General features: G+C 40.3%; 1 protein-coding gene and 1 pseudogene across 4 annotated transcripts in view; one reads left to right on the forward strand and one right to left on the reverse strand.

The window, feature by feature from the left end:
* Window positions 1-3485: 3485 nt before the first annotated feature.
* The window catches only part of CEP78 (centrosomal protein 78), a 32672-nt gene continuing 22402 nt past the window's right edge, over window positions 3486-13755 (reverse strand). For 2 of the 4 annotated variants that reach the window (XM_046023984.1, XM_046023982.1), the window contains 5 exons: window positions 9048-9125; window positions 6830-6996; window positions 5814-5985; window positions 5448-5495; window positions 3486-4078 (listed from right to left, as the gene is read on the reverse strand). In XM_046023984.1, the coding sequence (XP_045879940.1) occupies window positions 3518-4078; window positions 5448-5495; window positions 5814-5985; window positions 6830-6996; window positions 9048-9125 (1026 nt within the window). In that variant the 3' untranslated portion in view covers window positions 3486-3517. The remainder of the gene's footprint in view (window positions 4079-5447; window positions 5496-5813; window positions 5986-6829; window positions 6997-9047; window positions 9126-13755) is intronic. The other 2 variants (XM_046023986.1, XM_046023985.1) reach the window with 1 other exon arrangement.
* Window positions 7778-7905, forward strand: LOC123953708 (annotated as a pseudogene).

Consider the following 13755-nt stretch of genomic DNA (forward strand, 5'->3'; position numbering starts at 1 on the left):
TCTGGCTACTTGTCTACCACTTCACTGAATGACTCCCTCCAAAGTCACCAGGAACCTAACTGCCAAAGCCAAACACATTCTCTGCAGCATGACACTGTTACCTATTTCCTCCTTCTTGAAATGCTATTACTGCTCTCCTCAAAATCCTTTCTCTGCTTCTGACTTAAACTTTTTTTTTAAAGATTTTATTTATTTATTTGACAGACAGATCACAAGTAGGCAGAGAGGCAGGCAGAGAGAGGGAGGCGAGGAAGCAGGCTTCCTGCTAAGCAGAGCGCCCGATGTGGGGCTCGATCCCAGGACCCTGAGATCATGACCCGAGCCGAAGGCAGAGGCTTTAACCCACTGAGCCACCTAGGCACCCCTGACTTAAACTTTTTTTAAGACCCCACAGTTCTCTTTGATCTCAACCATCTTCATGATTTCATCCGCTTACACGTGCTCACACCATTCACATTTTTATCTTTCCATGCCTTCACATGCGCATCCAGTGATCGACCCATCATCTCCTGAATTCTGTTAGGCAAACGTGATAACCACTATACTAAGGAAGTCCCACTCATCTCCTGAATTCTGAAGATGCTTTTTTTTTTTAAATTTTTTAAGATTTTGTTTATTTATTTGACAGAGAGAGAGATCACAAGTAGGCTGAGAGGCAGGCGGGGGTGGGGGAAGCAGGCTCCCCGCTGAGCAGAGAGTCTGATGTGGGGTTCGATCCAAGGACCCTGAGATCATGACCTGAGCCGAAGGCAGTGGCTTATCCCACTGAGCCACCCAGGCACTCCTGAAGATGCTTTAAAATTCAACCCATCCGAACCTCAACTCTTCTACCTAGTGCAGTTTTCTTTTTTTTAAAGAATTTATTTATTTGAGGGCAAGAGACAGAGAAAGAATGAGTGGCGGAGAGGCAGAGGGAGAAGTAGGCTCCCCGCCAAGCAGGGAACCTGACACAGAACTTGATTCCAGGATCCTGGGATCATGACCTAAGCTGAATGCACACACAACCAACCTAGTTACCCAGGTTCCACCCACCCACCCACCCCCCCGCCAATACAGTTCTTACTCCCTCTATCCAACCTCCGTGATACCATCCCCGACCTCAGCCACACAAATGGGAGTCCAGCCTCTGCCTCCTACCATCTCCTTACTTCCCACAAGCAAGTCTTGCTTATTTTATTTCCTAAATAAAATTCAAACTTATTTCTTCCCTTGATATCTTATTTCAGACCCCTTTTCCTCTTGTTATTGCCTAATTCAGAAGTTACCAAACTCTTGTTTGGTGGATCTAGTTATTGGACACTCCTTTTAAAAAAGGATTCTAGGGGCGCTTGGATGGCTCAGTCAGTTAAGTGTCCAACTCTTGATTTCAGCTCAGGTCATGATCTCAGGGTTGTGAGATCAAGCCCTGTGTCCGACCCAGTGCTCAGCGCAGAGTCTGCTTGAGATGCTCTCTCCTTCTGTCCCTCACCACCCCCATCTGTGCACGCACACTCTCTGAATTAAAAAAAAAAAAAATGAAAAAAGATTCTATAATCAAATATATTTGAGAAGGGCTGTGTACCCTATGCCTGTCTTAGAAATTCAGAATGACCATTAGCTTGCAGTAGCCCTGAGAAGTCATACAATAAAGAAACCCACTTAACTTTATTTAAGTCAGGGTCTCTCTTACTTTTGTCCATGGAACCCTTTCAGTAAGGACTTCAATTAAAGACTTAAATTAAGAATTAAAGACTTCAATTAAGTCTTTAATTTTTATTTGAAAATTAAAAAACAGCGGTCCTCAGAAGAGTGTGGCATCATCTCTGATCATTCATGATCTAACATGCAATCCTCCACACGTCATTTCCATTCTTCAACCCTTTTATTAGCTATTTTCTGAGGAGAAAGAACCAGCTCCGTGCAACATGGCTTATAAGGCCTGCTTGCAGTCTCCTTGCTACCACTGTCTGATGACATCCCACCAACTCTGAAATCTGTATCCGGCCTTCCCCAAACACATCCCTCTCACACCTTTGACTCTATACTTCCGCTTATGCTGTTCCCTCCAACTTGAGGATTCTTTCCCTTCCTCCCCTTATTTACCGGTTTCCAACTAGTCCTTCAACACTTAGCTTAGATGTGAGCTCTTTAAATGACCTTTCTTGGCCCCAGTTCTCTCTTCTTCCCCAAACACGGGCTACATTCCCTAAGTGGTCCCATTAGAGGATGTGATCTCTGCTTGTGCGTCTCCTACTCTCATGCTACCTGCTGGTTAAGGGCTATTATCTTTATTGTTTTACTCTCACAGCACTCAATCCATGATCCATGAACTCAACAGTACTGCAGTGGTCCTTTGATAACAATCAGGCAGGGCCTTCTAGAAGAAATCTGACACACCAGCTTTTCTCTGATTTTACTTGTCAAGTCACAGTCTGGTTGAACTCCGGGACTTATCTATGCACGTTCTACATAGGGAGGCATAATTTGGTCCTGAGATGCACATTCATATGCTCTTCACATATTCTGCCTTTAAGTAGCTGACCCTGATGGGGGAGGGTCAGGCATACTTTTTGATAGCCCTGCTCTGCACTTGCAATGCTCACTGGCTTTTCTCGCCATGGCTTCCTCAAGCCCTTCTTCTCTCTTTTTTTTTTTTTTAAAGATTTTATTTATTTATTTGACAGACAGAGATCACAAGTAGGCAGAGAGAGAGAGGGAAGCAGGCTCTCTGCTGAACAGAGAGTCCAATCTGGGGCTTGATCCCAAGACCCCGAGATCATGACCCGAGTCGAAGGCAGAGACTTAACTCACTGAGCCACCCAGGCGCCCCAAGCCCTTCCTCTCTTAATAAGGTCACAGGACAACAAAGGGATTAAGAGCTCAACATGGGTTCTGGTTCAAATCCTAGCTCTACCACTTATTTAAAGCTCTGTAATTTTGGGAAACTTACACAATCTGTCTCCTCAGCCTCCACATCTATAAAATGGGCCCAATAATGGTTCCTTGCTTTATACAGTTGCTGTAATCAAGAAATAGGGCTAAGTACTTTGGTAAATGTTTGCTGCGCTGGTTATTATGAATTAGGATATGCTAATGGCTTCTGGCCCATGATTTATAGTATTTCCACTTTTACCCAAATGTTAAAACTCCCCAATTTAAAAAAAAAAAAAAAAACTCCCCAATTTATTACCCTGTCTTTTCTAAGGCCCTTATCCTGCTTCCATATTTTTTTCCCCTCTCTCCACAGAATATGAATTCCATGAATGTAAAGGGTTTTTTTTGTTCATTGCTGAAAGCAATAGCACCTGGAATAGTATCATACACATTAGGCTCACAGGAAATACTTGTTGAATGAAAGTTGGAGAGTGTCAGAAAACATATCCAAAAGTTTCATTGCAATAAAAAGAATGAATCTTTCCATTCTTTAACAGGTCTAACGTCTTCCAGTACTATATTTTAAAATAACATATGCCACAATGAAAACATAAGTAATTTATTAAAATTTGAAGGCAAAAACATAATTTTAAAAGATTTAGATCTATGTCAGGTGTGATACAGTATGGATGCTTTCTTGAAATTCAAAATCAGATCCAAGAGTATCACTTTCAGAGTGTTCTAACAGATTGAGTTTACTTTTAGTCGTCTTGGATGAAACAGTCACTATTCTACTTTCTTTCTTGCCAGAAACGTGTTTTTTCAAAGACTCACTTTTAACTGGTTCATTAACCAAAGAATCATTTTGTCCGATTCCTTTACTATTCCGATTTACAGGTGAGTCAGAGCAAGAATGCAGTTCCTTTCTGGGCTGTTTTTTAGCACATTTTTTCGTATATTCACCTGTTTTGTTCATTTTCTCTGAAGAAGATCTGTTATTTCTAGACAATTCATCTTCTTTTCTTTGGCTTCCAGTTCCAGACATCACATCTGCTGAAGGAGAACATGTTCTAGCAATGAATTCTTTGATAGAGTCCTGCTGCTGTTCATTGACTGGGACTTCCAGGTTGTCTCTAGAAGTTTCTAAGGGCTCCTGCGTGGAAACGGGGACACGGAAGGAGTCGAGAGGCAAAGGAATTCTAGCATCACCTGTAATTTTCTGAAACTGAAGGGAAAAACAAAAGACGACAAAACAAAAATTCAGTGAACAAAGCCAACCATTAAAAAGTTGAGTCCAGGACCACAATGCTACTCTGTGATCGTATTATTAAGATAGTCATTGATTGGGGGCGCCTGGGTGGCTCAGTGGGTTAAAGCCTCTGCCTTTGGCTCAGGTCGTGATCCCAGGGTTCTAGGATCAAGCCCTATATCGGGCTCTCTGCTCAGCAAGAAGCCTGCTTCCCCCTCTCTCTCTGCCTGCCTCTTTTTTTTTTTTTTTAATTTTTTATCTTTTTTTTTAATAAATATATAATGTATTTTTATCCCCAGGGGTACAGGTCTGTGAATCGCCAGGTTTACACCCTTCACAGCACTCACCATAGCACATACCCTCCCCAATGTTCATAACCCCACTCCCCCTCTCCCAACCCCCACTCCCCCCAGCAACCCTCAGTTTGTTTTGTGAGATTACGAGTCACTTATGGTTTGTCTCCCTCCCAATCCCATATTGTTTCATTTATTCTTCTCCTATCCCCCTAACCCCCCATGTTGCATGTCCACTTCCTCATATCAGGGAGATCATATGATAGTTGTCTTTCTCTGATTGACTTATTTCACTAAGCATGATACCCTCTAGTTCCATCCATGTCGTCGCAAATTCTGCCTGCCTCTTTGCCTACTTGTGATCTCTGTCAAATAAATAAATAAAAATCTTAAAAAAAAAAAAAAGATAGTCGATTAGTCAGAAGATTTTAGACCCAGCTTTTTTCTAATTCTATCTTGCCAGTTGATTCCCAACTTAACTTTGCTATATCCAAGGCAACGACTACTACATTTTCAGACTTTGTGTCTGGGATGATTATTGTGCACTTCCCTTTCCCTCATTAAAAATAATAATGTCCGGGGGCCTGGGTGGCTCAGTGGGTTAAGCCTCTGCCTTCGGCTCAGGTCATGATCCCACAGTCCTGGGATCAAGCCCCGCATCGGGCTCTCTGCTCAGCAGGGAGTCTGCTTCTTCCCTGACCCCCCCCCTTGCCTCTCTGCCTACTTGCGGTCTCTCTATCAAATAAATAAAATCTTAAAAAATAATAATAATAAAGCCCTATTCCCTAAGAAAATTAGTTTCTTTTCTATCCTCCAGGAACATGTAAGCAGTATCTAATTTGTGATGAGACTGTCCTCAAGCTGTCAGTTCCCAAGACTATCTAAGGTTGGCTGAGACGGGAGATGAAGGGAAGGCTCCAAGGAGAGCCAGGAGAAAAGCAGATGGGTTATCCCCTCTCGCTTCCATAACTGGGAGGCTCTCTATAATATACTGTCTATTAGTTATGTCTGGATTACTTAGTTAAGAACATTATCTGTATCAGTACTTGTACCTTCATTAGTGTTCCTTCATTGTAAGCTGACTGCATACAAATAGAAACCTAGATGAAATATGAATAGAATAGACATTTACACAATTTAAAATTTGGAATGTTTTCTCTAATGTTTCATTTCTTTCTTCACTGAGGATAGTTTGCTTTATATCACACATTTGCAAAAGACCTTTCTTATTTGTAACTACACGGTATTATGAAATGGCTCCAAACTTACTAATTTCACATCTGGAAAGCACCCCAAAAAGGCTCCTCCCAAGTATGTGAGTTAAATAGGGACAGAGCATCATTATTTTCTCTCTGACTTGGTAATTCCCTTTTGGCTAATCACCCTTAGAATCACTATGTTCTTTTCTGTCCACTTACTTGGATATTTTGCATCTGTCCTAGGGGATTCTGGTTTGATTCTGGTTTTTCTTCTTCAAGTGCCTTCTTTTCTTCCTTAGGCAGACTACTAAGAGTAGAATTCATCTGGGGACGACCCAGTAAATGAAAATCTGACTGATCTATACCAGCCATTGTGGCAAACTGCCCCAGCCTGGACAGGAGGAGGGAAGGAAGAGAAAGCAAAAGTTATTATAATTCCATGCGAGCAGCTTCAATTTCCCTGTACCTATAATCATGAAATACCCTACTCCAGATACAAGCCCCTATTCTCTCCCAAATTCTGAGCCCTTCCAGATTCATGCTCTGGGACCACATCAGCTCACACAGCCTTTGCAGCACTCCCTCTTCTCCCAGCAACATCTCAACCATCAGCCGACTTCTTACTCCATTTCAGTGCTTCAGCTTCTAGTAAGCAGCCAGTGCATCACCTCTCACCTCACCCCCACTTCCTGACCACCTTTCCTCCAGTTTCCAAAAATGTGTTCATTCCTTCCTTCTCAACATCAACCCCTTCACCCACAAAACATCACTCCATCAATTTCAATCTCCAGTTCTTTCAGTATCTTCCTTTAGCAAAATTGTTCCTGGTTGAGAATGACTGATCTGTATCTATATGTGCCCTGCAGATTAATAATAATTTTTGTGTGTAGGACAAAAACCACTGTAATTCAAACATATTTTACAAGGAAGATAAATAAAAGGGAAGGAAATTCCGATGCATTCTGGAATACTTTCAAGTAAAATTATCTTCATGTAGTCTTTCCCCAAAACCATACCTACAAATTATCTTATCAACAGGTTATTCTTTTATAATGGGCTCTCTCCTCTACCAAAGCAGGTTTACCATTTTGCATTTCTTTTAATTCCTCACTTAAAAAATACCCTATATTATACGCTAAAGACAACTATGGAAACAATGAAAACTGCTCACATTCCTCAGTAAACCATCATTACAGATGCAAAGAGAATCATGCCACGGAGAGAAATGAACTAACCCGGCATCTTTAAGGAGGTCCAAGAAAGCATGGAACTTCTGAAAAGAATTCTCAATGCTGCCCAAAACACCTTCATCATCCAGGATCATGCCTGTCAAGGACTGTGCATGCAGGGCTTCAGACAAAGAGAAGTTTATATTTCTTAACTGGGCATTTTCATGTTCCAGCTACAAAAGAAAATTGAAAATGTCTGACATGATTTTCTTCCATTGTCCTAAAAAAAAAGTTTTTAAGCAATAAAACTAAAACAAAACATTTCAAATGTAATTAATTTGTAATTACTATTTCTGCCTATAAAGAAAGAGACTACATCACTGAAGAATCAAAACCCAAAGGGGCCATCTGGGTCGCTCAGTGAGTTAAAGCCTCTGCCTTTGCTCTGCCTTCGGCTCAGGTCATAATCCCAGGGTCCTGGGATCCAGCCCCGAATCGGGCTCTCTGCTCAGCAGGAAGCCTGCTTCCCCCCAACGGTGGCCCCCCACCCCCCCTCCCACCTGCCTCTCTGCCTACTTGTGATCTCTGTCAAATAAATAAATAAAATCTTAAAAAAAAAAATGGCATAAGTGGAGGGGCTCCTGGGTTGCTCAGTCGGATATGCTCTGCATTTGACTCGGGTCCGATTTTAGGGTCCTGGGATTGAGCCCTACGTGGGGCTTTCTGCTCAGCAGGGAGTCTGCTTCTCCCTCTCCTCCCTATTTGTGCGCGCTGTCACACTCTCTCTTTCAAATAAATAAATAAAACCTTAAAAAAAAAAAAAAGGAATCAAAACCCAAAAATACCCAACAAAGTTTCCTATACAACACTTAGGTGGTATATAAATAAACCAAAGTAACTGTTTTATTAACGATCTTTCAAAAGATCACTTTTCGAACTGGTTATATTCATAACAGACCCTCATTTACATTAGAAAAATTAGTTGCTTAAGGTTCCCTTTAAATTAGAAAGTGAATCACTTCTCTGCCTTTTGGCTAAGATCAAGTGTAATATCTGTTCTTATCAGTTTAAATTAGAAAGTGAAATAGTCTGATTTGAGCAAAGCATGTTCGAACTTTGCTGGACATTAAGGATTAACTTCACTGAGCAAAATATTAAATGGCTAAGTTTAAAAGTCCTAAATCGTATCCAGCTTCTTAATTGTACAATGACTAATATCTTCCTTGGCTTCTTGAAAATGTTTCCTCCCTCATGTGACCCCTCCCCCTCACCACCTATTCATCTAAAGCCACAGGTAAACCTGACTAGTATTTCTCAGAGAGGCTCTTTTGTTCATGACAGAGCTTTTACCTTAAAGGTGCTCAACCTTTACTGAATGAGTAAGTGTTCATCAATCCCATGTAGCACTTGGAAAAGTTCCTCCCCAAACTCACCTTATAGTAATCAATTACATTTACATACAACTTCTGAGCTTATGTCCTGCTTCCATGCACAGTAGCCTAATGTAATTCTCATAGTATATATTTTTATTTTTCATTGCATTCTTAGTTTTCCAATATTTTATACATATTTATTTAAATTATTCACTGTCAGTAAATAGTTTCATCATGTCTTTTATGTTACTATATAAGCTTTATAAGCATAAATGCTTTCTTTTCTTTTTTCTTAAAAGATTTTATTTATTTGACAGAGAGAGATAGATATCACAAGTAGGCAGAGAGGCAGGCAGAGAGAGAGGGCGAAGCGGGCTCCCCGCTGAGCAGAGAGCCCAATGTGCGGCTTGATCCCAGGACCCTGAGATCATGACCTGAGCTGAAGGCAGAGGCTCAACCCACTGAGCCACCCAGGCGCCCCCAAGCATAAGTGCTTTCTTGAACTGAAGCGTCATAAACAGAAAATAAGTTAACATCATAAAAACAGACACGCACCAAGAAAACCGCTAAGATTTTATTTATTTATTTTTAATTTGCCCCATGCCCAAAACAGGTGGGCCTCAGTGCAGGGCTTGAATTCACAACGCTGAGATCAGGACCTAAGCTGAGATCAAGAGTCGATGGCTAACTGACTGAGCCACCCAGGTATCCCTAAGATTTTTCCATTTTAAAAACATATTTTTTGGAATAGAGATCATATGACCCCTAAATATAAGTAAATACAAAGGTTCATATGGTACAACCAATTCATAATATATTAGTTTAAGAATTTATAAACTGCATGTGTATGCCTTAAGATCAAATAAAAATAAAACCAAAACACTTTCAAAAGTAAGAAAAAACTTGTTTACCTCACTGACTCGTTTATCAGCCTTAAACCTTATTACTCTTTCTTCCTTTAACTGCTTTAGGCACTCTTCCAGTTTCTCCTAGTGTGAAAAAATAGAGTAAGTATTATAAACAATTCATAGTATCATATCCAAAAGCCTTTCCAGTTATAGATCTCACCAAGGATATAGGCACAGAGCCACAAGTAAACTCAGACTTCAGGATTTTTTTTTTTTTTTTTAATTTATTTGAGAGAGACACAGCGAGAGAGGGAATACAAGCAGGGGGAGTGGGAGAGGGAGAAGAAGGCTCCCTGTCCAGCAGGGAGCCGGATGTGGGGCTCAATCCCAGGACCCTGGAATCATGACCTAAGCCAAAGGCAGACACTTAAAAACTGAGTCACCCAGGTGCCCAGACTTCAGGATTATAATCTACTACTTATGATCATATCATACCATGCTGGTGAAATTAATTACCAAAAATATCAAATTAGCATATTAAAAATTTATTTGAATCCAATACTTTTCAAGATAAATATGTGGCAGCTCACCATAAAAGGCATATGTGTATAATATAGTTAAGTCTGAAATAAATAAAAAACTAAGGCCGAGAAGGGAAAATTCTACTTTTATTAATAGGTCCCTTTATAACTAGAAATCTTATTAACACAGTTAATCCACCCAAATTATGTTATTTCAGATTCAAATGCATTTTTAAAATTTTTATTTATTTATTTTTTTAAATTTATTTGACAGAGAGAAAGAGATCACAAGTAGGCAGAGAGGCGCAGGGCTGGGGGGGTGGGGAAACAGGCTCCCTGCTGAGCAGAGAGCCCGATGCGGGGCTCGATCCCAGGACCCTGAGATCATGACGGGAGCTGAAGGCAGAGGCTTAATCCACTGAGCCACTCAGGCACCCCTCAAATGCATTTTTTAAACAGTAAACACTTTTAAAGAACTTCATTACGTGCCAAGCCCTTAGTAGGAATTTCCAGGATATTAATTTAATCATCAAAGACCTACAAGGAAAGAACAATTATTAACTCCATGTCTTTTTGCAGGTGAGAAAACAGAGGCAGAGATAAGTAGAGTAGGACACCCAAGACCACGTCACATTGTTATAGAACCACATTCTGAACTCAGGAAGTTGGGTTACATGCCTGTTCACAGAAGTGGTCATTTCCCCATTCACCAACATCAGTAAAATAGAATGCACATTGGTAACCCCCCTTTTAATTTCCAAGAACAAGACATTTAAAGTCCTTGCAGTGGTTGGCAGAATTCTAAGAGAGCTCCCCCCACCACGCCCCAAGATTCCTACCTGCTAAACTATTAATCCTCCCAGTTAATCAAATCCTAGTCTAGGTGCTGCAGTGAAGGGATTTTGTAGATGTAATTAAGGTTCCTCAAATCTTTAATTGATCTTAAGAGATTATTCTGGTGGATGTGACCTAATCAGGTGGCCCACTGAAAGGGACTGGGGTCTTCCTTAAGATCTAAAGTAAAAAAGGGACAAAGGGGAGATTCTCTGTGGCTGGCTTGGAACATGTCAAGTGTGATATGGTGGCAAGGCAGGCAGGAGGGAGGCCTCTAGGAACTGAGACTGGCCCCTGACATCCAGCCAACACGGAAAGGAGGATCTGTGTCCTACAACTCCAGGAACTGAATTAGGCCAATGAGCTGTGTCGTTGGGAGTAGGTTCTTTCCCAGAGTCTCATGATGGGAACACAGCCTGACTGACATCCTGAGCTCATCTTTATGAGACGAGCAGAGAGCCCAGTCGTGCCATACTTGGACTGCTGACCTACAGAACTGGGAGCTCGTCAGCAGGTGTTGTTTCAAGCCACTAAGTTCACAGCAACAGAAAATTAATATACTACTCAATCCTCAGGTTCATGAACAAAATAAATGTTACTGTTTTAAGCCACTGTTTTGGGGCTGGTGTCTTATGCAGCAATAAATAAATAAAATACCTCTATTTATTAAAACAAGGAGGTATATTTATACATTTTAAAGGCTTTTGAACAATCACATAAACAAAGAATTTCAACTTAAAATTCAGCTTGTCCTTGGTGCATGTGGGTTGAGGGGAGGAACTCTATTATATTCTGTCACTGAAAGAGGAAACTAGGACCAGCTTCTGGACAGTGAGTACATACCAACGATCTTACACCTAGGAATTTACCCTAAGGAAATCACCAGAGATGCAGCAAAGATTTATCTACCGACATGTTACACAGGACTGTTTTAGAACTAAATCCTAGAAGTAAGCTACAAGCTTCCAAAGTGGGTTAGTTTAAATAAAAACAGCATACCCATTTGAAGAAATGCTCTGTGAAGCCACTAAAAAACACTGACAATAAGAGGTCTTAACCAGAATTAATGAATGGGCCTCAGGAGTTCTATATTCTGTGTGTTTTTTCAGGGAAGATAGTACATAAACTTAATCTAAGATTCTCTGGTATGTAAGAGTATTTAGTGAAAGGACAAAATATTTTTGGTATTTTTTTATGGCAAAAGGGTAGATTGGATGTGTGTACATATAGAGGTGGCTTTTGTTTTTTCAGTAAGTTTTTCATTGTTTTTAAAATTTTGCTCAATGAACACACACTTTATACTCAGAACTTATGTTTAAAAATTTAAAAATAATCTAATAACTTCAAATTCTTTAATGTTTCATTATACACTTGAAGCCAGCCACATTTTAAATGGGGACAAAGAAAAAAAATTGCAAAATTCCTCTACTTACTTATATAATGGTTTTGATAGTTAAAACTTAGTTCACAGAAATTCTAAACAAATAAGTAAACAAAGTCTCACCACAATCAGGGAAGTACAGACTGAAATGCTCCATTCTCAACTGGCTCTAAAGATGAACAGCACATTGTGCAATTACATGACATGGCTTCTCCCTCTAGTGGAGGGAGTTAGAACATCACGTTGGCTTTTCATGAGAAAGTGTACCTTCCTCCTCCAAAGTTTTAAGTAATTCATGCTCTTTAAAAAATATGAAACCATATGAGACTCGTAATCATAGGAAACAAACTAAGGGTTGCTGGAGGGAAGGGGGATGGGGGGTTGGCATGATGGCGTAACCGGGTGATGGACATTAGGGGGACACGAGATGTCACGAGCGCTGGGTATTATGTAAGACTGATGAATCACTGAATTCTACCTCTGAAAATAATAATGCATTATGTTAATTGATTGAATTTAAATAAAAAGTTTTTCAAAAGCTCAATGTCTACATTTAAAAAAAATATGGTACCAAAAGATTAGATAATAAAATTACGTGGGGCGCCTGAGTGTCTGCCTTTGACTCAGGTCATGATCCCAGGGTACTGGGATGGAGCCCTGCACCTGGCTTTCTCCTCAGCGGAAAGCCTGCTTCTCCCTTTCCCACTCCCCCTGCTTGTACTCCCTCTCCTGCTGTGTCTCTCTCTGTCAGACAAATAAATAATATCTTAAAAAGAAAATTACATGACATTCGGTTATGTAAATTAGACTAATGATCCTTCTTGTTATCTGCTCTCCTTCCCCTTCTGTACACTGGCTAGTTTGATTCTTTTTCTGAAACAAAGCTCCCATCATACTCTATCTCTAATTTTATGTTCAACTTTTTTCCGTTGTACATTAGACCAATCATTTTTTATATAATTAAGGGATTCATAGCCTTGATTTTTTAAAAAGATTTATTTTTAAGAGAGTGGGCACACCTGTGAGCTGGCAGGGGAGAGGGGAGAGAGAGAGTGAGAAAGAATCTCAGACAGACTCCCTACTGAGCAAGCAGCCCAACTTGAGGCTTGATCTCATGACCTGAGCTGAAATCAAGAGTCAGTCACTTAACCAACTGAGCCACCCCTAAACTTGACTTTTTTTTTTTTTTTAAACTTGACTTTTTTTAATGGGCTATCAAATATTCCACTGAGCATGTCTCTTGGTTCTATAAGCATTCCTCCATTAAGCATTTAAATTCTTTCTAACCTTCCAATATTATAAAACAAAATAACTATTTTTACACATGAAGGCCTTTTTCCATATGCAGAATAATTTTCTTGCAATAAGCCAATAAAAATGAGTTTAAGATCAAAGCAAATGAGCATGTTTAAGGTTCTGTAATAATGATCTTCAAAAGATTCCTAAGATTTTAGACTGCTTTCAGCAATGTATCACTTGGTATATAACTTCTACTGTAACTGTTGGCTTGTTTCCTCACTTTAAAGTGCAAGAAATTTAAGGGAAGGGGATGTATCTTATCCCAGAACATGTGCCAAGTTTAAAGTCCGCGATAAGTAATTGCTGAATGAGATAAACCCGTGCCAATATGAGATCTATGTGTATAATTAACAGTTACACTTCTGGGGCACCGGGGTTAAAGCCTCTGCCTTTAGCTCAGGTCATGATCTCAGAGTCCAGGGATCGAGCCCCGAATCGGGGCTCTCTGCTCAGCAGGGAGCCTGCTTCCCCCTCTCTCTCTGCCTGCCTCTCTGCCTACTTGTGATCTCTCTCTCTGTCAAATAAATAAAATATTAAAACAACAACAACAAAAAAGTTAAATTTCTCTTTCAGATTGTATTTTTAAAAATTCAGAATCTCTGGCTAAAAGCTGGCCCTACCCCTTAGCAGTATAACTTTGGGCAAGCTCAGGAACTCTAGGCCTCAATTTCCTCATCTCTAACGTGAAGATAGGTTCCGCACACGACACAGTTCTTGGGAGGATTACATGAGTTCA

The sequence above is a fragment of the Meles meles genome, chromosome 11 (assembly GCF_922984935.1).
Source record: "Meles meles chromosome 11, mMelMel3.1 paternal haplotype, whole genome shotgun sequence".
In the NCBI taxonomy this organism is placed as follows: domain Eukaryota; kingdom Metazoa; phylum Chordata; class Mammalia; order Carnivora; family Mustelidae; genus Meles; species Meles meles.